The 24542-nt window shown below is 62.1% G+C and overlaps 1 protein-coding gene across 30 annotated transcripts in view; it reads right to left on the minus strand.

Annotated features, from left to right (window-relative positions):
• Kif1a (kinesin family member 1A) overlaps positions 1-24542 on the minus strand; it is a 62000-nt gene that overhangs the window by 10529 nt on the left and 26929 nt on the right. For 8 of the 30 annotated variants that reach the window (XM_048808916.1, XM_048808905.1, XM_048808904.1 and 5 more), the window contains 13 exons: positions 20688-20806; positions 17324-17409; positions 16305-16443; positions 16038-16212; positions 15652-15742; positions 14641-14759; positions 13719-13774; positions 13087-13195; positions 12329-12395; positions 12150-12234; positions 9399-9504; positions 7266-7292; positions 1831-1854 (listed from right to left, as the gene is read on the minus strand). In XM_048808916.1, the coding sequence (XP_048664873.1) occupies positions 1831-1854; positions 7266-7292; positions 9399-9504; positions 12150-12234; positions 12329-12395; positions 13087-13195; positions 13719-13774; positions 14641-14759; positions 15652-15742; positions 16038-16212; positions 16305-16443; positions 17324-17409; positions 20688-20806 (1203 nt within the window). The remainder of the gene's footprint in view (positions 1-1830; positions 1855-7265; positions 7293-9398; positions 9505-12149; positions 12235-12328; positions 12396-13086; positions 13196-13718; positions 13775-14640; positions 14760-15651; positions 15743-16037; positions 16213-16304; positions 16444-17323; positions 17410-20687; positions 20807-24542) is intronic. The other 22 variants (XM_015481671.2, XM_015481672.2, XM_048808914.1 and 19 more) reach the window with 7 other exon arrangements.

The following is a 24542-nucleotide window of genomic DNA, read 5'->3' on the forward strand; positions in this document are numbered from 1 at the left end:
GGGTCTGTTCCCGTCTTATTGTGGGAGATTGGATAAGGGATAAAAAGACACATGTCTATCTGAGGGGTGCTAGAGTCTGGCACATCTTTTGAGGGAGAATTGATCCGAGTAGCCACACTGGGAGACACTTAATAATACTTTTTAAATAACAGAAAGACCCCCCTCCTGCGCCATTTCTTTCCTGGTATGGAGAGATGGAGAGTGAAATGACTTAACTCACTGTGGGAGGGAGGGTGAGGGTGGCTGTGCGCGGGGCTCCTGGCAATGGGTCAGGGGTTCTGGGCCAGGGGAGATGACTGCGGGGTACGAGGCTCTCCCTGGGAGGAGTGAAGGGGACCTTGCAAGCCACTCCTTTTCCTATTGCTTCTTTTGAGAGGCTCAGGGGCTCTGAAATGTTAGAAGGGTCCTTTCCTAGAGTTGTATGGAGGGGCATAATGATGGAGAGTGGCCAGCAGAGACTGAAGGACGGAGGGAGGGTCTTTGTCTGGGATATGAGAAGACTATTATGGCCTTCAGTTGTACCCCGAGGTAGTGAGACTGGGAGGAAGATGGAGAGGTGGCATTCTATAGAAGTACTACTTTCTGCACCCGAGTCTGGGGGCTCCCGTGGGTACCCTGGCGTACTCCAAGCCATCTAGGAAAGAGGCCCAGAATGCGCAGACTCAGTGTCCTGTCCCTTTAAAGCACTTCCAGCCAGATGCCACAGCCCACATAGAAATGGGCCAGCCTGAGAAATAAATGATGAGCATCTCTCCTGAACTCATCTCCCTGTGCCGGTGTTTAAAGTGAATTGAAACGAATATCTGATAAATGAATAAACCTGTAAATGGAATCAAAAACCTTATGAACCTGAAGGAGAAATAGGAGTCCCAGGTCTGTTAAGTCTAAATTGAATAAATCTGATCAACTCCCTGACAATTTCTGCCAAGGCTCTTGAAGGAGGAGAAGAGGGGTGAAAGAGATCTGGTGGAGGAGGGAGAGCGAGAGAGGAGAGGAGAGGAGGAGGAGACGGGAGGAGGGAGGGGCAGAAGCCTGGGCCATCACAGCCTCAATCTGAGTAAGGAGCTGCCCTGGCCCTCTCTGGCCTGAAGGGCGGTGCCCGGTTTGCCCAGACCTCCAGGACCATCTCCCCACGGGCGACTCGCCCTCCACCAGTGCTCCAGGGAGGATGCTTGGAGTGGGAACCAGGAGGCCGGTGGCAGCGGCGTCTTGTGAGGCTGCACAGGCGTGGACAGGGACTCTGCTCTGTCCCTGCTCTCTAATCTGGAGAGAGATGATGAGCAGCACATCTGCCAGTGGCCCCCAGGCCCTGCCCAGGGCAGCTCAGGGTAGCCCCAGGAGGCCAGGACTCTGTGTCCCCCACGGGGTCCCACCCTGCTCTGTGACCCTCAGACGCCTCAGAGGCGGAGTTTGTATCCAGAAACTTCTGCTTGCAGACGGGAGCCCTCCTAGGCCAGGTGCCCATCTGGGGAAGGGCACCTCAGTCCCCACGGCCACCCATGCTGCCCCTTCCCACACCAGCACCCTCGCAGGGCCTGTGCAGACACACTGACAGACAGCGGGCAGCAGCACACGCTCTGACACGCCAGGCCCGATGGGCCACACTGCCCCGTCTCCTGGACAGTTGGCCTGGGTGCAGGACAGAGGAGTCTCAAGGGTCAGGGCCAGGGCAGGGCCGCCGTTGGCACACAGAGCCAGGGAGAGGTCCAGGGGAAATGGGGACAGTGGGAAACCAGGAGGGGGCACAGAGCAGGCAGACATGGAGGAGAAACAGAGTGGTCAGGGCCAAGGGGACAGCAAGCACGGGAGGGAGAGAAGAGTGGGCTGTACCTAGTGTCATTCCCGAAGGGAAGGCTGAGGGGCACCAGACACACGCACACACAGGAGAGAGCGAGAGTCAGACGCCACCCCGCTTGGCCGCCTCACCGCCCCTGCGGCCCCAGCCTGGCCCTGCAGAGGCCCTGCCCCAGCCCTGCAGCAGAGCCCAGGGGGTCCCCAGCTGGACTAGAGGTCAGGGCCCTCTGCGGCCAGGCTGCAGGCCAGAGCTGGCGTCCAGCACAGCCTGACTCAGAATGAGGGCCTGCAAACTGCCCACCTCAAGCGCCACAGAGCCACCCCAGGCCACGTGGTCTCAGAGTTCACCAGGGTGTCTCCACCCTTGGCTTATCTGTATGACAGGTCAGTGACTGTCCCCACTCCACCCGGATGTCCTCAGATGCATCAAGCTAGTGTGTGACCAAGGAAAGAAGAGGGGCTGACTCCAGCACACGTGACTGCCACTGTCCTCGCTCTGTGCCTGGGTCAGACCAATGGGCCACCAGCCCCGTCTCCTGCGGGGCCCAACCAACTGACCCTTGGTCCACCTGCCTTGAGAGGCACCGAGCTCCCCGGCCAGCTTGTCTGCTGCAAGTCTCTGCGTGGCCCCCCTTCTGGGCCCTAGCCGCCCAGCTCCTCAGGAGCCCTGTGCCCGCCCTGTCCTGGGGCCCTCGCCCTCCACCCTGAGCAGGTCACACCACAGGAATGAGCTTCACAGTGTCCGCTGGAGCTACTTCTGGGGACAGGGTGGGCTCGGCCAGGGTCCTGGGTGGAGGATCCCCCTGTCCAGGTTCGGGGCCCCGAGCAGCTCAGACTGCAGCCAGCCAAACACCCGGGGAGCTGACTCGGGGTCTCCACAGCTGTGGGCCTCGGAGGGGTCTCTACCTGACCATGTCCACAGCCAGGACTGGGTCTTCCCAGACTACTGCACCATCCCCCAGGACCCAGATGGGCAACTGGACCTAGGTCCAACCTGCACACAGCCATGATGTGCCCACTGGTTACTTCCAGACTGGTGGTCGGCCCTGGCCTCGGAGGCCATCTGCTCTGCTCCGCAGGAACTGCACACAGGGCCTCGCAACCAGCCTGCAGCCCACACCAGCCACGGCTCCCGAGTCCCAGGCAGCAGCGAGGGTCAGCGGCAAGACTGACCCCAAAGCTTCTGCAGGGCAAGAGTGCACCCTGACCCGAGTGACAGCCAGAGAGGGTGGACTTGGGTGGGGCAGGGGTGACCAAGGGGCAGCCCCTGGGGACACACCAAGAGTGCAGGCATGCTGTGGGGACCAGGGTCAGCCCTCAATCACAGGGCAACAAACTAAGACCCAGAGAAGCTGAGAGGTGGCCAGTCCCCCACACAGCAAACCCCAGGAGCAGGTCTGGGAGGGCCTCAGAGGCCACAGAGCACCCACGGCCCGAGTGGGCTCAGGACCCGCAGGGGACCTCTATACACGCAGGAAGGGGCCTGTGTCCGTCCCTGAAGCCCTCACTCTGCCAAGCTCCAATGTGGCCAAACCCCCTGCAGCAGATTGGATCAGAGGGAATGTCCCCCAAGGCTTAAGAGTGTTGAAACTCAGCCCCTCTGGGGATTAGAGCACAGAAAGAATCTGACCACAGTGTTTAGAGTGGGGCCTTCAGGGGTGATCGGGGTTAGATCAGGCCATTGACAGAGCCCCAGACTGACCCCTGGAAGCTTTATAATGTTCCAGAACACACACATGTATCTCCTATCTCTTGTCACATGATGGGCCAGGTTGGGACTCCACCAGTAAGAAGGCCATCACCGGAAGCATCCCCTTGACTGCAGACCAGAACCAGGAACCAAAATAAACCCTTTTCCTCTAAAAGTTACCCAGCCTCAGATATTGCATTATAGTAACAGGATGGATTAAAATCCTCATATTCAACTGTAAAAAGGTGTGCACACTGACCTACTGAGGCAGAAACATTGGAGGGGTGTCCTTGTAAACAGAGGACCCGGGCTTGTCCTGTAGGGCTTCCCCATCAGCTCTGTGGTGCCCATCATGCTGGAGACCCTGGGAATCTGCCTGTTCTGTAGCTGGGAAACCTAGGCCTGAGTGCTCTTACCTGTCCCTTCCTCTGGTGAGGCCATCCCAAACCCCTTCCCTGTCCTTACTCCTCCACTGAGTCAGGAGCCAATTCAGGCTCCACCCCTGACCACCAGAAGCCCAGGGTTTTCAGTTTGCCTTCAAAAATGTCCCCTGCTCCGCCTCCTTGGACACGCTCCCAGCCCACTGCGGACCAGTGTTCCCACTGCAGTGCTGGACACTTGCAGATGACAGGTGCCATGTCCTCTGCCAGGTCCCGGCCTGTTTCCAGTGAACCACGCCCAGCCCCCCGAGGGTGGCGAGGGCTCGGGACTGACGTCTGGCCCCTCTTACAAGCTGGACACTCTGCAGAGTGCCAAGCGGGGCAGGAAACACATACCCGGTGGACGGGGCAGGTCAGAGATGGCAGAGCCGCCCGACAGGAGGGCTGTGGCTGGAGGGAGCTGTGCCCTGTCCCCAAGGCTGGGGCAACAAGCAGGTGCCAGAGAAACAGGGCCTGGCCCTGTGCTGGCTTCCCCGGCAGGAGGCTGCTGTCCAGCAGTGCAGGCAGAGGGGCAGTGGCTTCCTACCCCTGGGCACACCCGTGGGAGGCAGCATTCACTCTGTCCAGGGTCTGTGCCTCAGGGCTTGGCAGCAGAGGCTGCTGCCTTGGAGAAGGGACCCCCAAATGCCAGGCAGTGGCTGGGCCTGGCCGGGTGCCTCCCTGTGCTCCGTCCCCTTGGCTCCCGATCGGGTTACCTTCACCTCCCGGCTCCATTGCTCCCCAGTGCAGTCTGCCCACCAGGGACCTGGCGCTGCCTTCTATCAGGTCATCAGGGCACTGGACCCTGACACAGGGGTGCCTGTCCCCTACTGCAGTGTCCCAGGACAGGGCCTGCGAGGTCAGCATCTACTGAGGGTGGAGTGGGTGAGCCCCTTGGCCAGGCTTTGAACTTCCTGGACAGGCAGCGTCCCATGCAGCCCTGCAGCCCATGAGGTGGGGCCTGCAGGACCCAGGGATGGATGACTGAGCCAGCAAATGCCGTGGGTCACGGCAAGGAAGGGCAGGAGGGGACCCTGAGGTCTCCACGGGACCTATGTCTGGGCCTTTCCCCAGGAGGTTGGCAGAGCCTCTTGGCAGAAGCCAGTTTCCAGGCCTGGTGGGAGGGGAGGGGAGGCCCGAGCCGCTGCCCACCCCATGGTGGTCTCAGGAGAACAGCCTGACGAGGACCTCGCTGCCCTTCGGGGACACCCATTCCGATCCCTCCACTCAGGGCAGGCAGGACGTGGAGCCCAGGGCAGGGTGCACAGATGGGACGCAGATAGGTCTGGACCACCCTCGTCCTGGCCCTGTGTGCCTCCCGGAGGCCGAGCACAAGACCTGCGGCATCTCACTGTGCCTTTCCCAGGGGCTGAACAGGTTCACCCGAGGCTGGTTAGGGAGCACGCACATCCGCCAACCCCGGGGCACCCTGAGCCAGCAGCTGTCCTGCTCTCCTCGGGAAGGGACCTGGAGCTGCAGAATATTCCACGAGCAGTCACATTCCTACAAACATCAGGGCTCAGTCTGGTGGCCTCGGGGACCTGGCTCCTCCCCACACCCATCACCTGCAGGGCAGCGGCACTACCCACCACAGTGGCTCCCTGGCCCACAGAACTGGGCCCTGGGAGGAGGCTCCTGCCCCCACCCTTGCTGAGCAGGGGGCAGGAGCCTCGGGAGGCCTGGGCTGCTGAGGGAGGCCGGCTGAGGAGGAAAGGTGCTCCCTCTCCTTCCAGTTGCCAGAGCTGGCCTGCTCCACGTCCACCCTAACCCTTCCTGGAGGCCCTGGTGTGGGCAGCGGGGGTTGTCTGCGACCCGCCAAGCACCCCGCAAACATACAGAAGGTGTGGAACCTGAATATTGGACAGACCCAAACTTGAACAAAATGCAGACGCATGACCTCGTGAGATCACACTGAGAGATCTCCCTGGGAGCGGGGAGGAGGCTGAGGCCACGGCCAAGCGCTTGGACACAGATGGGTTCCCAGCCCAGGATAATTCTGAGCACAGGGACGCCTGAGCCAAACCAGCTCACCTCTAGGACCAGCAGTGGGCTGCCTCCTTCAGCAAGCCTGCCCCAGGGGACCCAGGGCGAGGGAGGAGGGCCCCTGCTCAGGCCTGTGCAGGCTGTGCCCCTCCTTGGCCACCTCTGTAGTTGACCCTGGGCAAGGGTCTGCCTCACCCAGCTCCAGGTCCCAGCAGCCTTTAGGAAGATGTGCTCACCTAGGTAGGTGCATCCACGTGCTGCCCCAGGGAGCAGGCCACAGCCCCACGGCCCCAGGGGGCCCCTTCCAGGCCAGTTTGCCCTGAGCTAGTTACCTGGTGCCCAGTCAGGCCCATCTTTACTGGCTCACCACCGTGACCTGATAAGGACCACCTCCAAAAGTTTGGACTGTGCCCGCCCAGCCCTAGGGCTCTGTCCAGGGAGCGGCCAGTATTTTCTGGGCTGTACAGCTTAAAGGCTCAAATGTTCATGGCTTCAAAACAGCTGATCTACTAATGACCACCATGAAGGTCTGACACCATCCCATAGGCCCAGAAGGTGAGACGATGCAGAGCTGCTTTTGGAACACCCTGCGTTCTCCTTAGAGGAAGCCTGGATGAGGACCTTGGAGGCCATCTTAGGGCCTTCCTGAGCCCCTGCACTGGACCAGGGAGGGGCAAGGCCTGGAGTCTGGGGAGCAGGAGCTGCAGCCTCTGGGGCCTCTCGGGGGGGGGGAACCTGGAGCCAGCCCCGCCCAGGGACGCAGGGGTCTCCACGGACTCACTGCCTGCCACTTCCAAGAGGGAAGGCACGGCCACAGGCAGGGCAGAAGGCTGGAGTGCGTCCGTCCTGCAGCCCTCCTGAGGTCTGGCCAGGCCAGGGGCTCAGGCAGCCGTGGAGTGTGCTGGGATGTGAGCTGCCTGTGACTGGGTCCCCTCTGCCCCAGACCCTGTGTTCTTGGCTCTGCCTGCTACGGCCCTGGTAGGGAGTGGCTGGCCCATGCAGCTGGGGCAGCCCAAGGCAGCCTGGCCTGCATGCAGGAGACCCCTGTGCCCACTCCGGCCAGGCTGGGGTGTCAGCACAGGGTGGGCAAGGCTGTGAGGGCCGAGGGGCCAGCCAGCATCTATGAGGCAGGAGCTACCAAGCAGCCACAAATAAGAAGGGCAGGGAGCACTCAGCCAGGGGGTAGGTAGCAGAAATAAAAAATAAAAAAACAGAACCATATTCCAAGGAAACAAAGTAATAAAGAGGGAGAAACAGGAGGAAACGGTGAGCAAGTTTATAAGAATCAAAAAGCTGGAAATTGAATGTTCAGGGTTGTGTGGGCGGTCAGGGAAGCAGGCAGGGGAGAGGCTGAGAGGAACCAGGGACATGGATGATACCTAGGAATGTCCGAATCAAGAAACTGCCTGCAAAACACAAACAGTCAGAGGTTAGTGAGGGTCATGGGGAGCGGGCCAGCAGCGGGCCAGCAGCGGGGCAGCAGCGGGGCAGCAGCGGGGCAGCAGGGAGCCACCTGTGGTGGTGGGCCCACTCTGAGCCAAGGCGGCTGCAAAGCATGGGTCCTGGGAGCGGGGGGGGGGGGAGGCTGAGGCCATGGCCATGCGCTTGGGCAGCCCGAGGCCCCTGGGCCTGGCTGGGACTGCCCCACTACCGTGGGGTCCATCCTCAGCCATCCAAACACAAGAAGCCCTGACCATGCGGGCCTTGAGGAGGGAGTCACAGGCTGTGCCCGCCTGGGGCCACCAGCCGGAAGAGTCCTCCTCGGGTTGGGGAGCCAGGGGCGCAACAGCAGAGCGGGAGCCAAGCAAGAGGAAGCGTCTGGCTCGTCTACACTCCCCCTGGACAGGCCTTCCTGCCTCCTGGGACCCAGGGCTGGCCCACCCTAGCTCCTCAGCCCCTGGGAACATGGCTGAAACTCTTCAGTGACATGTTCCTGGACCCCAGGAGCAGGGCGAGCTGTGTGGCCCAAGCCCCATCTGCCTGAGGTCCAGCAGCCACCTCCAACATCACCCTCAGCTTAGCCAGGGCCACGGCCACCCAGGGAACCCCTCAGCAGCCAGGCTGGCCAGAGGAGGACAGAAGACCCTGGAAATATAGCCCTCAGCCCAAGGAGAGCGCGTGGGGAGGAAGACACCCCCACCCACATCTCCCCCTGCCACCTCTCATCCTGCCCCAAGAATCCTGGCGCTCCTGTGTCAGGGAGGGTCAGAGGCGGGGGAATGAGGTCCTCTTCCAGGACCCAAGCAGACAGGCACTCTGGACCCCCACCCTTCCCTCTGGGTCCTGGTCCACTGAGACAGGAGTGGTGGCCCACACCCTAAGGGCAGCACCCACACGGGAAGAGATGGCCTTTTCCATGCCACCCTCGTGGTGACAGGAAACCTGAGGTCAGAGGGAGAACCAGGCCCTGACCACCCTACTGTCTGCTTCCCCTCCCCTCCCAGATGTGACTCCCAGCCTTCCCACCCCGTGCCATCTGCAGGAGGGACCTTCCAGCCCTCTCCACCCCCTGGACTGGATGGAGGTGAGTTCTGTAAGAACGAGGGTCCAAGCCACATCTGCACGTCCAGGTCTCTGCCTCCACCCAGTCACCCGGTCCACTGTCCCCACCACTCTCTGACGCTGCTCTGCCCAGCCCTGGCTTCACCTGAGGCTGCCCAGGTTTCTCCTGGTGCCGAGGGGTGACCCCCCTCTGGCCTAGCCCTGGGGTGTCTCTGAAAAGGCAGCACTGTTTGGACCTGAGACTGGGAGAGCAGGGGACGTCTCCCGCAGGGCCCTGTCCCACGGCCGGCCTTCCCGGGCAGAGCTGCGGCCCCTCCCCCTCCCCAAGCACACCCACCCGTCCAAGAGGCTCTTCCTACAAACAGCCCCCAGCCCAGTCTCCAAGGGCCACGTCAGGCCAGGTGCAGCGCGCAGGGCACGGCCTGGCTGGGGCTCAGAGCCCCTCCCAAACCTCCCCAGACCTCTGGAAAGCAGCTCTCGACAGCACGCTGGCTGCCACCGCTCTTCAGGAGGGTGACTCCACATCCCTGACCCCAGTCAGCCTCAGATGCCGCCCCTCTCCCATCCCACCCACCCTGCCAAACCCCACAGGCCAGCCAGGTGTCCCTGAGACCTGAATGGCCCTCCCCTGCCCTCACACCAGGACTGCACCCACCCAGGGTGCAGGACAAGAGCATGTGACAAGCAGAACCCTGTGGTCACACCTCCACCCTGACCTGCTTGTCCACCCACTGTCCCAGCCACTGCCCCACCTGCCACGGAACTCCTGGGGACAAGACCTGGCTCCTACTCCAAGCCTATGCTGCACCCTCTGCCAGGTGTCACGGTGGCATGATCCAGGGTGGAGGTCACATAATAGGCGAGAGGCCTGGGGGCCACCAGCCTCCACTCGGGCACCTGTCCCATCGATGTCAGAAAGCAGGTGGGAAGGCTCTGGGGCCAGACGCCTGGTGGCTGGGTCAGCAGAGGCCATGGGACTGGGTGCTGGCTGCCACCCCTCAGGGACTCACCGGTCATCCTGGGCTGGGTGGACATATCCAGACGAGAGGATGTTGAGGGACAGGATGTTGGGGTCGATCAGGGACTCGTCAGTCTCCGGAGTGTTTCGGATGCGACCTGTGGGCAAGGTCATTGAGAGGTGTCACTTCCCAGGAGGCTGGCAGGGGTGTAGGGCAGAGGTGCAGGACACGGGTGGCAGGACAGGAGCCCAGTTAATGAACAGCTGTCCACAAGGCTGTGGAACGGGCAGCAGGCAGGTGGCAGGCGAGGCCCTGGCCCGCTGCTTCTCCAGGTGTCCCTTGCAGGCCATGCTCTGTTCCTGTTTCTGATGGTTCTGCTGGCCCAGCTGGAATGCACGGCCTTGCACTGCTGGAAGGAGCTGACCAAGAGATGGTCCTGCTTCCTTTAACACATGTCTGCCCCGCTAGTGACGTCCACTCTGGAAAGGGTGAACCAGCCAGAGGGAGCGGGCTCTCCCCTCCGCCACCCCGGACGTGGCCAGGATGTCTACACGCTGGGCCACCCGGCCTGGCTGCTCCGACTTAAGCTTTGCAGCATCTGGGTTCTGGGAAGAGGGGATGTGGGCCCTCCTCATGCCGGGGCCCTCCAGGACTTGGGGTGCCTATGACAGGGAGGGGCTCAGTGCAGGGACAACCTGCCCAGACAGGACCTCAGCACTGGGGACAGCTGCAGGGAGTCTGGTGAGCACCTCTGGTCAGGACAGGGACACTGGTGGGGCCTGGCCTGGGGTCTGCTCCTAGTCAACAGCCCTCCAATACTCCCCAGCCCTCAGGAGCCCACCCACCCAGAGCTCGGCACTGCCTCAGGATGTCTCCTGTCCCTCACCCCTTTGGGGAGCCCCTCCCAGCCTATGGGGAAGGACCTGGGGTGGGGGAAGGCTGTGAAGGGGGCCAAGGGCCTGGACAGCAGTCAACTGCTCCAGAAAGTAAGTGGGCTGTGAGCCCCATGTCCAGTCAAGTGTGGGAGACCAACCTCACATGTGACTGAGTCGCACTCCCTGGCTGGGTGCTGAGGCGCTCAGTCACAGAAATGTGGCAGAGCTTTCCCCACCCTTCTTGGGTGCGAGGGTCGGTGTCTCGTGCCTGGGTGTGTCTTGCTACAGCCCCATGGTGAAGCTACACTCACCTGTTCCTTTGTAATCTAACCCCTTGCCCTGCTTAGGATACAATCTTCCACATACAAGTGCCTTGTGTGTGTCCCCTCCTCTTGCTCTGCCCTTGGGTGTGGCCTACCCAGGTGTCAGTCAACCTGCTGACAGTGGACATCATGAAGATAGACTCAGCCCCCTGAAACCTGACCCCTGGCCTCATTTGAATAGCTTCTCCTCAATAAAAGGGGTCAGCGCGTGCTCTCTCTCTCTCTCTCTCTCTTCCTACGAACCCTTAAGGTCAGAGGAGCCGTCACAGAGACCCCAAAGAAAAAGGTATTTGTGTCTCTTGTGGGGTTACTTGTGCAGCCCAGTCAGCCCAGTTTACCTGGAGTGACCCTGAGCCTTTTCGTCTCGAGAACTGAAACCCGGCAGTCAAGGCTGCTGGTTCAGGAAGCCAGAGGCAGCACCCAGTGCTCATCCTGGACTGGGGGCTGTGCACAGGGGGCAGGATGTCCCCTGTCCCCTTTCATTCCTACCCTTTCACATAAGGGACATCAGTGTCCACATTTTAAGAAAGGGAGGAAGATGGATCATGGGGTCAGCTCAGGGTGAGCTGGAGGGACCTGGGCAACAACAGACCCCAAGGCCCGTGAGGATACAGCTCTGTGTCAGACCCCGCCCCCCCGGGTGCAGACAGTGGGCACAGGATGTTGGCATCCGCCCCCCGGGGTGGCGAGGTTCAGAGGCCAGCTGTGTTGGATCTTTGCCTTTGAACTGATTCCCTCTTTGGGTCTGGCCAAATAGGAGGGTTTGTGCACCTGCTTCATGCTTTCTCTGTGTGAAACAGACACAAAGCTTGTAAAACAAGCCTCCCTGCCAGGGTCCTGACTCAGACGAAGAGCAGAGGGTGCACCCAGGGATAGGGCCCCTGAGCCCCCTCCCTGCCTGGCCATCGAAAGGCCGGGACCTCAGCAGTGCTCCCAGAGGGGCCCCCATACACCCCAAGGCAGAGGTGGGGCTCACTTTGGCCCCACGCTGAGATGGACACCTGCCTGTGCCCCAGAGTGAAAAAGGAGCGGCGGATTCCGCACAGCTTAGAAAGGAAACATCTGACAGACCAGAATGGAAACAAGAGGTCAGGGCAATGCCAGGATGTCCCTCTGGTGGTGGTCAGGGTGGCCTGGGTTTCCCCAAAAGTAGACAGCCCCCCGTGTGCAGGTGGGTGCAGAGGTCCCACAGTGGTGGGCCCTGATGTCCATGGCCAGCATGCTCGGGGTCACCTGTCAGAGGACAGCTGCCTGCCTGGAGGACTATGTGGAGGTCCGTGCAGCAGGGGCTCTCCCCCAGCCAAGGACGGGGATGGCCCTGCCATCCCACCGCCAGGTGAGGCAGGCAGGGCCAGAGAGCACGCTTCCCACTGGCCTTGATCTGGGCCTTCTGGCCTCCAGAGCAGGGGATTTCTGTGGCACTTTGGGCCAACAGCCCCAGAACACTGACTCGGATTAAGCAGGAATTTGGGAATCACCCCCCCAGGTCCAAGGCTCTCCTTTTTGGCTTAGGGACTGAGGCAGAGAGGTTTCGGGACTGAGCCAGGCCACACAGCACACTAGCATGCCAGCCCAGCCCTGAGGCAGCCCCACGTCCTGCTCACCCACGACCAGCTCGCGCACTTCCTTCCAGCGGATGTGGCTGCCCGTCTCATGCAGCAGCGTCACAGTTATCCGCCTCTGGATGCCCTGTGGGGCACAGGAGTGGGGACAGTCAGACCCCCAGGGTTATGGAGGGCAGGGGAGGACTGGGCACACTATGGGGGCAGGCAGGGCTTCACACCTGGTGGAGGAGGAAGGTCCCCATGCAGGGCATGCCGCCACGGTGGTCCACCACAGCAGGGATGTAGCTGGAAGAGAAGACGGTGAGATGCTGGCTCCTCCCAGCCCTGCCCTGGCACGGCCCTGGTCCCAGAGAGAGCAGGCACGGGCACAGGAAGACATCGGCTGCCTCCACAGACAGAAACACCCCGCCAGAGGACAGGGTCAGCTGCGCACCAAAGCCAGGCCACACCTCCTTGACCATCACCCCCAAGCCCTGTCCAGTCCCTGAATTGCCCGGGTAAAGTTGCAGCAGGGGTCCCGTCGCATGCAGCACAGAGCCCAAGCCAGCTCGGGCCTCCCCACCCTTGGCCCCTTCTGGGCCACCAGCCACACCAGGCAGCCACGGCCCCTGCGCTGTGGCCTGGGAACCTGGCTCCCCTGTGCCTCTTCAGGTCTTCCTTTCAGTGTCCCCCAATCATGTGTGACAACCCTCCATGCCTGCCACCTCCAGCCCCAGCCCCGACTCCAGCCTTGGGCCCTGGACCTGGCGCTCAGCCCAGCCGCCAGATTGTCCGTCGGCCCCACCCCTCAGCGGGGGTGTCTGCTCCTTCCCCAGCACCTAGGAGGCCACCCACACCAGACACCTGCTGAACCCTGCTGAGAGGACCCCTGGATGGTGGGAACCAAGAGGCTCCAGGCCTGGCCCCTCCCTCTGCCCCCCGTGATGCCCTGAGGACCTGTCCCTGACCCCAGCGTGGGCACCGGGGCCGTACTCACTCCCCGTTGGCCTCCAGCTCGCAGATCTCGAAGTAGACCAGCAGATCGTACTTGCAGTGGCAGGGTCCCGGGCAGGGCCGTGTCAGCGTGCTGAGCTTGGTGGCAGGCACTGGGGACAGGCGGACACACACTGAAGGATACCTGACCTGCTACATGGCGAGCGCACACTGGGGTGTCCACCAAGGTGGCTCCTCAAGAGAAAAGCCCGGCAGCCAACCTGGCACAGCACACATCTGTGTGCTGCCTGGACCGTCCACTGACTGCACGTTGCCCAACAGGCCTTGTCCTCAGTCCCCACTAGCCCCTCGCTTGTGTCCAGCTCCTGATAGCTTCCGTCCCCCAGTGGACCCCTCACAAAGGCCCTTCCTCTATCAATTCCCATCTGAGCACTGGCTGGTTCACCTAACAGCTGTGGATCCAGATGTCTGTCCTGAGACCACGGGGAGACAGTGGCCAAGGAGCAAGAGCTGGAACCAACCGCAAGGCCCGCTGGCACACGGTGCAGGGTCAGCAGTCCTGGGGAGGGGAGGCTCCACAGCACCCGCCTGCAAGACCCCGCCTCACCGCAGAGGGCCCTGTTGGCACCCACAGCTCGGGCACCTGCCCCGGTGAACCAGGCGAGTCCCACCTACCTGGCTTGGACAGTGGCATGACCCGGGGAAAGTGTCTGCGGGAGGGCCTCAGGGGGCTGTGGAGAGAGAGAGCCTTGGGAAGGGGACGTGGCAGGCTGGAGCTTGCAGGACGCTGGCTGGAGCCAGCAGCCTGGCCGTGGCCGGCTGCCAACCCTCAGTCTGTCCCTGCCTCCCTGTCTCCCACCAGGCGAGGAAAGGCCTGATCTCCTGCCCTGGACCTGTGTGGACAGGAGACAAGGCCCCCCACCCCGGACTCCAGGCTCTGCCCCAGAGGCCCCACAAGGCCACAGAGAACCAGGGGGTGGAACTCTGGGGGTCCCAGGCCCGAGGCTCCAGGACAAATGATCCCAGAATGCTACAGAGCAGACGGGGCTCCAGGCAATGCCGGCCATCGCCCCTCTCTTCCCTCGGCCCAGCTCTGGTCCTGCTCCATGGTGGAGGGGGAGATGGAGCTGGTGACGATCTGGGCACAGAGGCTGATCACAGTTGTCCCACACTGAGTACCTGGGAGGGCTCAGCCTGGCCCAGAGGGCTCCATCCCACCCTCTGGGGCCCAGGGTGAGGGGGACCCCCACTCTCAGGGCCCAGGTGAGATGGACCTGGCTCTCTCTTTCTGAGCCCCTGGGAGGCTACATGGGGTGAGGGGGTGGACAGACATGCCCAGATAGAACTGCTGGACAGCAAGCACCCGACACTACCCGTGCTCAGCGGGAGGCCGAGTTTCCGACTGAGGCCCCTGCTCCATTCTAAGAGAGAAGCCAGACCAAGCGCAGAGCTCTGGCTGAGCCATCGCGAGTCCTGCAGGCCCCAGGTGAGCGGCCTCCGGCAGGCGGGAGGGGCCTCAGAGGCACGCGGGCTCTGCAGCCTGAGGTGCAGGCAGTGACTGGGGAGGCGTCCCTGCCCTGTGATCCTGGCAGCTGACCTGAGCACATCCTTGCAGAGAGGCGGGAATGGGTGCTGCTGGTAGTGGCCAAAGACCTCGAACACGATGGGCTGGCTCCGGATGTACTCAATGAAGGACTTGGTCACCTCCACTGCGATCTGGACATCAGAAAGCGTTCAGTCTCCAGGCAGACCCAGCGCTCTAAGGGACACTACCAGCCCACCCTCCGCCCTCTGGGGGACAACACTCCCTGGCAGACCCTGCCACGAGGCCTCTCCTCCCAAGACACACCCAGGCCAGAAACCAGGGGGCAGCCCACTTCCCCAGGGCATCTGGGGCCAATCGCTTGGCTGCCTTTCAGAACACGGAGCCCGAGAAGGAGACCAAAGCCAGGGCTCTCCTGCTACCCTTGCCCTTGCCCACTCACTGAATTATGGGGTGAACTTGCACCCCCCCCAAATCCTGCCCTTAAGTCCTGACCCCAGGGCCGTGGAATGCAGCTGTTTAGATACATGACCGATAAAGTGAGGTCACAGACTGTGCCTCATCCAGTGTCCAGTGTGGCTGGGGTCTGGACCCCGACGCAGGAAGGAGCCCAGGAAGGAGCAGCCCCGCTGCCACCTGATGGGAGGAAGCAGCCCCAGAACCAGGCTCGCTGCTCAGAGCCGCGTCACAGCGGCCAGCCGGTGAGCACGCCTCCGTCTGTCCTTAGATCCTGCTCTCACTGTCACCGGGCCAGCACTTTCCTCCCCACCTCTCAGCCTTGCTGGACTCCCGGGGCCTCTCAGGACTGTGCTCAGGCATCCTCTGGCCCTCCTCAGGCCCAGCCTCCACCCTGTCCCTGCACCCAGGGTGCCCCGGACAAACCCAGCCAGGACCTCACTCGACCCTTTGTGCCATGTCTGCCCTTTGGGGACACACAGCCTGCTGCCCTGTGTAGGCCCACCCCCACATGGCACTGGCGGCCCATGCTCCTGCCAGGCAGCGTCCTGCTCAAGCTGTCCAGAGCAGACGGGGGCAAGCAGGTGAGGGCAGAGGGCTCAGACGTACGTTCTGGACGTGGTAGAAACCGAGGGGGGGACCCCTGCCCGTGTTCTTCAGGGGCTCCGTGGAGAAGGCCTCATCGTGGCGGTGGATGAAGCTGCAGGTGGGAGGATGTACTTGGTGGGTGGGACGTGGGGCAGGGACCACAGGCCTCACTGAGGGTCACATGTCCTGGCCTTCACAGCCCCCCAAACCTGTGTCTCACTTTGTGCCCCAGACTGACAGCCTCCTCAGAGTACCTCTCCTGACAGTTCAGGGACAGAGGGTGGGGCAGCCTGGGGACAGAGGGCAGGACAGTCTGGGGGGCAGAGGACAGGGCAGCCTGGGGACAGAGGGCAGGACAGCCAGGGGGCAGAGGGCAGGGCAGCCTGGGGACAGAGGGCAGGGCTCACTTAAACTGGCAGAAGATGTCGGCGTATTCGGCAGAGATGCTGGAGGCCTGCAGGACGGTCACACGGAAGGTGAAGGTGCTGCCCAGGCGGAGGTGGTCCAGGGCAGCGTCCAGGGGCCCATCCAGGACGGCTTTCTCAGGGCTGTCCAGCAGGAGACCTTCTGGGGGCACTGCTGCTGGGAGTCGGGGGAGCCACAGGGTCTCCAGGCTGTTCTGCGGCCACATGGCGGGGCTGGCAGCCAGGCTTGGTACCCCTGAGGGGACCTACCTGAGCAGGTATTGTTGTTCACCTCGTCGGCCGAGGGCCCTGCATCTGCGCCCTGGCCCTGGCCCTCCACAATGCGCAGCTCTTCCTGAGAGGTCCCCGAGCGAGCCATCCCCACCCCGGGGCAGGACTCAGACTGAAACTGTGCCGGGTGCAGAGTCAGAGACGGGGAGCTGGGAGCTGGCCAGGTGGGCCATCCCGGCCCGTCGCACCCCACAGGAGGGTGTGCAGCCCTGGGCCAGGGCCTGCAGGGACCCGTGCTCCTGACCTGCCCCTGCTGCGGACCCGGACCCGCGGCCACAGCCTGTCCCCGCCCCCGCTGTGAGCGGCCACCCCTGACTGCAGCCACCCTTGACTGCAGCCGATTAACCCTTGGGAAGAACAGGAGGCGGGCTTTGGGGAATGGGGAAGGGAGCGTCCTCTTGCAGCCGGGGCCCTCCCGTGGGCAGGACACAGGTAACCACCCGTTCCTGGGCATTCCTGGCACTGACACCCCTCTAAGAGGGGGAAGCGGTAGGGTCACGTGCACCCTGCTCAGGGTGCGGAGTTGTGAGGCTCCTGGTGACAGGTAGCCAGGTGGGCACAGGATAGAAGAGTGTCTAAGGAAAAGACAAAGCCCTGAGCCTGGTCATCACAAGGGACCGTCCCCTCCTCTCTCTCTCCAGAGGGCAGAAGAGGACGCCTTGGGTCTGCTCCTTCTCTGAGGCTGGAGGTGGTGGCCTCTGTGGGGCCTCCCTCATTCTTCAGGTTAGGGTTGGGGAGGCAGGTGAGGGGGCAGTGGGAAACCCAGTGTGCCACTCAAGAGCGGGACACCGGGCTGTCTTCCGGAAGCTCGTCCCCACCCCCACTCTGTGCTCTGCTGTACAGGACCCAGGAGAGGCCAGAAGCCAGGAAGGGGCACTGCAGGTCGTAGAAAGCAAGAGACAGGACAGGCCGGTGCTTGGGGACGGGAGGAGAGCACCAGGATGCCCTCCAGGGGTTGGCGGTGTCCCCAGCTGTGTGAGGAGAACAGTGCCCTGTACCTTCTCGAAATGCTGGTCGTCAAAGGAGATTTTAGCGGTTCCTGACTGGCGGACACCAGAGCCGTAATCAGGGGCCTCTTCATCAGCTGCAAGAGGAGCCAAAGAGGTGTCTGGGTCCAGCTGGTCCCCATGGTGGGCACAGCCAGACAGAGGGCCTGCGGCCAGACTCACTGCTCTAGGGACAGCCAACGTCACCAACCACAGTTCAGTAACAACCAGGGCGGCATCCAGGGCACACTGACCAGGAGCTGCCCCAGAATCCCGCATGTGGCTGTGTCCTTGTCACCACAAACTACATTGTCAAAACCTAACCATGGCCCCACCCAGATGCTCAGGTAGAATCATGCCACCACTCGTGCAAGCCACCCATAGCAGCCATCTGGACCCTCAGAGGCCCCACCCAATTCCCCAAACCCTGACCTGGCTTCTGATGGCCTCCAGACCCCAAGGCAGCTGACTGCCCAGGCCCCATAACCTCCCTCAGTCCAGTTCAGGCCCAGGGGACTATCATGGTGCCCTCCTCTCCATCGCTGGCCCAAAGCCGCACAGCTCTGTTCTGCCATGGCCCAGGGCACAGTGGGGCTCAGCAGATAGGCTGACCTTTGCCATGGCTGCAGGGGTGGGGCACAGGTGACTTCTGTGCCCACCACGTCAGGCACCTGCCTTCATAGGTGCCCGCAGCCGCACATAAGCCAATCTTAGGCAGCACTCAGAATACAGTGAGCCCGCGGTAGGGCCTTTTGCACAGGTCAGGACCCTGTTTCAGCCTCGTTTCCCAAGTGTGACCTGGAGACAGACCTGGGCTCAAGGCACCCTACACCTTCCTAACAATCTTTCCTTGTCCAGGAAGTGGGGAAGCCCACAGGGTGAAGGGTGATGACGCAGAAGTGACCCTTGTCTCAGAGATGAAGCTCCGGGCTCAGGTCCTTCACCAACTTCCACGAGGACCCCTCCCACCAAGGGCAGGCAGGACAACAGTGGCCCCCCCCTGAGTGGGCCAGCCCCATGGCCTCTGGTGTGGCCGCATCTCAGCAGGTGACAGTGGCAGGAAGCAGCCAGCTTGGCTGTGCTCAGTAAGGACAGGAACTAGTGAGGCAGACCCGCGGATGGAGGCCTGGGGGGATGGGAGCAGCTTCTTCGGGGCAGTGGGTGGCACCGGACACTCCCAGCATCCCTGAGCAAGGGGGTTGTGCCAACACGGCACTTTCCTACAGAGGGGCCTGGCAGGAGGGGGACCTGTTTTCTGGCCCCTCCCTGCACTCCAGGCTTGCCCCCTGGGTCCTGAAGTTTCAGTACCATGGGTCACTGTGAGCGCCTTGCATTTATGTAACAATAGTGGGGGACCTGGGATGGTGAGAGGTACTGGGGGAGCACTTAGATGCTACTAGTTTTTACTGCTAATAGGGCTAGATTATCAGTCACGTTAACACACAAGGTGGAAGAGATATAGGGCCAGGAGACTCGACATCTGAGTGCGGTTGAAACTTCCAAGGGTAAAGAATATGGGCACCTGGGGAGGTGAGCACCTGGGGGAACTGAGCACCTAGGAGACCTGGGTGGGAGAGCACCTGGGAAGGTGAGCACCTGGCAGAGGTGAGTACCTGGGAGGTGAACACCTGGGGGAAAGGAGCACCTGGGGAGAAAAGCACCTGAGGAGGTAAACACCTGGAGAGATGAGCACCCAGAGAGGTGAGCAACTAGGGAAGTGAGCACCCGGAGAGTTGAGCACCCGGGGAGGTAAACACCTGGGGAGATGAACATTTGGGAAGATGAGGATCAAGTGGAAATGAGCATTTGGGGAGATGAGCACCTGGGGAGGTGAGCACTGAAGGAGATGAGCACCTGGGGAGGTGAGCACTGAAGGAGATGAGCACCTGGGGAGGTGAGCACTGAAGGAGATGAGCACCTGGGGAGGTGAGCACTGAAGGAGATGAGCACCTGGGGAGGTGAGCACTGAAGGAGATGAGCACCTGGGGAGGTGAGCACTGAAGGAGATGAGCACCTGGGGAGGTGAGCACTGAAGGAGATGAGCACCTGGGGAGGTGAGCACTGAAGGAGATGAGCACCTGGGGAGGTGAGCACTGAAGGAGATGAGCACCTGGGGAGGTGAGCACTGAAGGAGATGAGCACCTGGGGAGGTGAGCACTGAAGGAGATGAGCACCTGGGGAGGTGAGCACTGAAGGAGATGAGCACCTGGGGAGGTGAGCACTGAAGGAGATGAGCACCTGGGGAGGTGAGCACTGAAGGAGATGAGCACCTGGGGAGGTGAGCACTGAAGGAGATGAGCACCTGGGGAGGTGAGCACTGAAGGAGATGAGCACCTGGGGAGGTGAGCACTGAAGGAGATGAGCACCTGGGGAGGTGAGCACTGAAGGAGATGAGCACCTGGGGAGGTGAGCACTGAAGGAGATGAGCACCTGGGGAGGTGAGCACTGAAGGAGATGAGCACCTGGGGAGGTGAGCACTGAAGGAGATGAGCACCTGGGGAGGTGAGCACTGAAGGAGATGAGCACCTGGGGAGGTGAGCACTTGGGGAGATGAGCACCTGGGGAGGTGAGCACTTGGGGAGATAAGCACCTGGGCAGGTGAGCACCTGGGGAGGTGAGCACCTGGGGAGGTGAGCAGCTGAGAGATGCCTTTTGTCGGCCCACTGTCTCCCCAGGGTTCCCTGTGGGATGAGGTCCATACTGCAGGACTGGAAGGTGCCCTGGGTGGGGCCTGAGCAGTCCCCTGTGCCCGCTGAGAAGGCAGCCCGGGAGCCACCATCACACCTGGCACCTCTGACCTGAAGACCCCTGGTCAGCCACACTTTACCCAAGTCCTCGCCTGGTCTGGCAACATTCTCAGGTGGGATGCGTTAAAACCTGGCCCCATTTACAAGGAAGCCACCAGGGCCCAGAGCTTCCGTGGCTGGCCAGTGGGAAGGTCTTGCCTTTGAGGGTGAGGGACTTGCCTTTTCAGGCCCACATGAGGGAGGGTCTGAGGGGCAGGGATCTAGGAGGCTGGAGAGGCAGAGGTGGGCAGGGACTCTGTTTGCAGGCCCTCCTGTGGTTGTGGAGCCTGTGGGTAGATGGGGTGGCCTGGCTGCAGGGAGGGAGCCAAGGGTCTCTGGGTCCCTCTGGGCCGCCTGATGGGGCAGGCTCAGGCCTCCCTGGGCTTAGCCCAAATCCCTGGTCAGCAGAGGGGAGTCTAGGAGGCCAGAGCCAAGAGCTGGGCCCAGGGGAGTGCTCCAGGCCCCACCGTGGGCAGCCCAGGTGAGGCTGGTCCTTGCCCACACGATGTCCACAGGCCCGTCTCCGCCCTCAGCGTCCGGCACAAGCAGAGCCGGCCCGGGCTCTGGCCCAGTGTGCCGCCCACACGCACCTGAGATGGCCTGGACGGCCACGCGGAGGAAGCCCTTCACCTCGCCCTTCTCGCTCACGATGGCCACGCGGTGCACCAGAGGCACGGGGTACAGCAGGTTGCTCAGGTAGACGAAGGCCCTGGGGAGCAGAGGCCGCGATCAGGGGCCACCCCCCATGCTCTGAGTGGCAGCAGTGACAGCACGGCCGAGGACAACATGACAAGAAGCTGCGAAGCAGAGCCAAGCCGCGGAGCAGCCAGGGTGTGGGAGCGAGGCGCTGGGCAGGGGTCGTGGGGTGTGCAGTGCTGATGAGACAGGAGAGCACGAGGGGGCCAGGGAGTGGACCTCGGTGAGCAGAGGGCACAGCCCAGCAGAGCCCAGGTGTGGCCGTCCGAGAAGAGAACAGGTGGGGGGGGGTTTCAGCCTGCTTCAAGGACTGGAGGACCTGGTGGGTCGGGTGCAGCGCAGCTGCTATGACGTCCCTTCCCTGGCCAGCCCTGCTGCTCACGGGCCTCAGCCTGGTGGCTCCATCCTCCCGAGCCCCTCCCACAATGCAGCCTGTGGTGGGTGAGAGCTACTCAGAGTCAGCCAGTGCCCAGGGTGGCTGGCCAGTGCCCTGAGGACACCCCAGACCCACGCACAACCCCACCTGACCCTTAGTGACCCAGAGCTCCAAGAGCCTCTGTTCCCAGCCAGCAGTTAGCTGCCCCAGCTGGTGCCAGGACTGACCTGGGCAGAGGACATGGTCACTGGGGTGGCTTCTGCATGCCCTGAACTAGCCAACATGTAGGGTCACAAAGGCAGCCAGGATGGAGAAGACCCTGGAGGACCCTGTGCCACCCAGCCAGGTGGGCAGGCTGCTGTGGAGAACGCCCCCACTGTTCAGGGGCCCCTCCTGGATGGAGCACCCTTCTAGGAATGGGGTCATCCTCCTGGGTGGAGCACCCTCCCAGGAACAGGAGCACCTCCTGGGTGGAGCACCCTCCCAGGAACAGGAGCACCTCCTGGGTGGAGCACCCTCCCAGGAACAGGAGCATCTCCTGGGTGGAGCACCTTCCTAGCAACAGGATCATGCTCCAGGGGGCATCCTCCTAGGAATGGGAGCACCTCCTGGGGGGCACTCCAAGGAGTCACCTTGATCAGGAAGGGCCAGGTGAGTCACACTGGGGTGAGAACAATCAGCTCAGCTCTGCTTTTAGCCCAGAACCTACCCACTCAGCCACCTGCCCTCCTTTCCAGGTAGAGCTGACTGGGCATCCAGAAGAGGAGTGGGGAGGTCCTGGTGGCACCGGCTCAGGATTTGGACACTGGGGGGGCTCACAGGAACCTGCCAGAAAACCACTGCACCTCCTGGGCTGGGGGGGAGGGTCTGCTACGTGTCAACCTGTTGGCTCAGGTTCCCAGAAGTCACATGGGGGCCCTTTAAGTCCCCTAGGCATAAATCAAAGACCCAAGGAATAACGGCCCCAGCAGGTCTCTGAAGCACAGGGCAAACACCCTAAGAGCAGGTAGGACGCTGGAGAGCTGGCTCCCGACACCTGGAAGGCCAGTGGCCAGATGGGGCCCATGTAGCAGCGCATCCCCCTTGCTGGCTGCGCCTCTCTCTAGGGGCACCAAAGTAGAGCGAGGCCTGAGCTGGCAGGCATGACCTGTGGACTGTGGAGTCAGGGCTGGGACCTGCAGGTCCCCGACAGCTCCCAACCAGGCCCTCCAGGTCCCCCACCTCCCTACTCAGTCAGCACAGCCAGATTCTGGCCTTTCAGAACCCGCTCCTGTCTATGGAGAAAGCCCAGCATGGTAGCACCCACCACAGTCCTCATGCGAGATGCAGCCACACAATGCCCCCGAGGGAGGGGCTGTGGGGTAGAGCCTGTAGGGACCTCTTGGTTGGAGGCCCAGAGGTTAATCATCAAAGGGCCACTGGGATCTGTGGCCAAAGCCTCCCTCTTCTCTAGCCCTTGACCTGTTCTGGACATTCTGAGGGACACCCTGGCAGAAGTCTGAGGACCCAGTGATAGCTCCGGTGTCAGTGTTGGAGAAGGCAAAGGGGCATCTGTGGCTCTTCCCTCCAACCCACAGACCCCTGCCAGTCCACCTGGAGATGGTGATGGACCCACTCAGACCCCTAGTGGCATTAACCACCCCCAGTGGCAGCACCAGCCTTGAGGGGCCACAAATTGAGTCTTGAAGACCCCTGTCCCTGCTCCCATGGGGACCCCATCCAGCGCATGCACCCAGAGTTTGAGCAATGGGACCAGGTGGTGCCGGACTCCAGGGACCCACGTCGGGGGCCTTGGGCTTCTGTCCAGCAGGGACTGTTCTCCAGGCCTGGTCTCATCAGCCCTCCTGGTGCCAGGCAACTCAACAGTAGTGCCAGGTACTCTGGGGACCAGACAACTCCCCCAGTCCTGACCCTGACAGCACGGCTCTGCTACACCCACCTGCACAGGCTGCTGCCCTCAGGGCCTGGAGACACCATCCACAGGTACACTGGCAAGGTGGGCTGAGGGGCCTGGCACAGCGCCCCTGGAGTGGGTGCTGAGGGGGCCCGGGGTGCACAGAGCTGACACCTGCCTCTCGCTGGCTCAGCATTATCACCTAGTGCTGGATACTGCCCTGGAGCCTGGGCTCATCCCCCTCCCCCAGCACTGCCCAGGAACTAGGCTCCTGCCCGGCCCTGTCTGCAGTGCCATCTTACCCACTGTCTGTGTCCCCCTCTCCTGGAGGCACCTAGTCCTCCGGGGGAAGCAGAGGCCTCAGGCCCACTTCCTCAGCCTGGACTGTGGACAACAACACAATGGCTTCCCCAGGTCACTGGGCAGCACAACCTCCACAGGCAGAGCCCCCAGGGACCTGACCCTGGACATGGGGAGAGGCCCCTGGCTCTGGCAAGAGGCAAGAGCACCTTGAAGCAGACTGAAACAGAGAGGAGAGGCGGGGAGGGAGGAGGGAGCCGAGTGGCGAGCGGAGGGAGGAGGCAGCGCTAACCACAGATTGGTGAGGTGCAAGACGCATGCTGGGACCCAGGGACGCCTTTCCATAGGGGACCAGAGTGGGCCACCCAATTTTGCTTAAGCTTTGGAGAGAGAGCCAGCAGCTACCAGAAGGATAAAAGGAAAATCAACGGTGGGGTCCTTCCCAGGGCTGGGCCTGCTCAGCTGCTGAGAGGGAGAAGCCAATTCTTGCCAAACCCAAAGATGGGGATGGTTCCAAATGAAGCCTGTCACGACCTCCCGTGACACAGGGGGCCAGGCCTCTGAAGGACAACTTTTGTTCCGTTTGGCAGTTTTGTAAAATCTCAAATCCACAAGAGGGGGAAAATGTTGGAAGGACCCAGCTCTTTTCTGCTGAGACTGCAGGGCCCACACCCCATTTCTCCCCTATTCTTGTCCCTGCACGCCCTGACCCCTGGCTACCTGACACCCGGAGCCACTCCCCAACCCCAGCAGGAGCTGAGGTCTGGCCCTAGAGCCTGGGGCTTGGCGAGGGGAACCTGCCTGGAGTCGGCCGGGCCCAGCAGAGTGAGGTCCAGGCTCGGACATCTGGGGGGACATCACCTACTTGTGTCTGGCTCATCTCCTGATGCCAGCTTGGTGACAGTCAGGGAAAACCAATCAGAGCAAGTCCATGGCAGGCGCCATGGGGACCGGCTGCCTTCACAGGGGAGGGGGGCTTTCCTGCCATCTCCTCCACCTGGGAGCCCAGCCAATCTCCTGATCTGCAGGGGCTGCCCCCAGCCTGCGGGTCAAGTTTTCTGGAAATGCCTGGCCCCAGGAAACCATCTAACTTCAAGAAAAGCTGCTGAAGCTGACGGACACCTTTTCGTGTGGGAGCACTTTGTTCCCGTCAGGAGCCAAGCGTCTGACAGCGGCACT

This window comes from Marmota marmota, unplaced genomic scaffold (genome assembly GCF_001458135.2).
Source record: "Marmota marmota marmota unplaced genomic scaffold, marMar, whole genome shotgun sequence".
Lineage (NCBI taxonomy): Eukaryota > Metazoa > Chordata > Mammalia > Rodentia > Sciuridae > Marmota > Marmota marmota.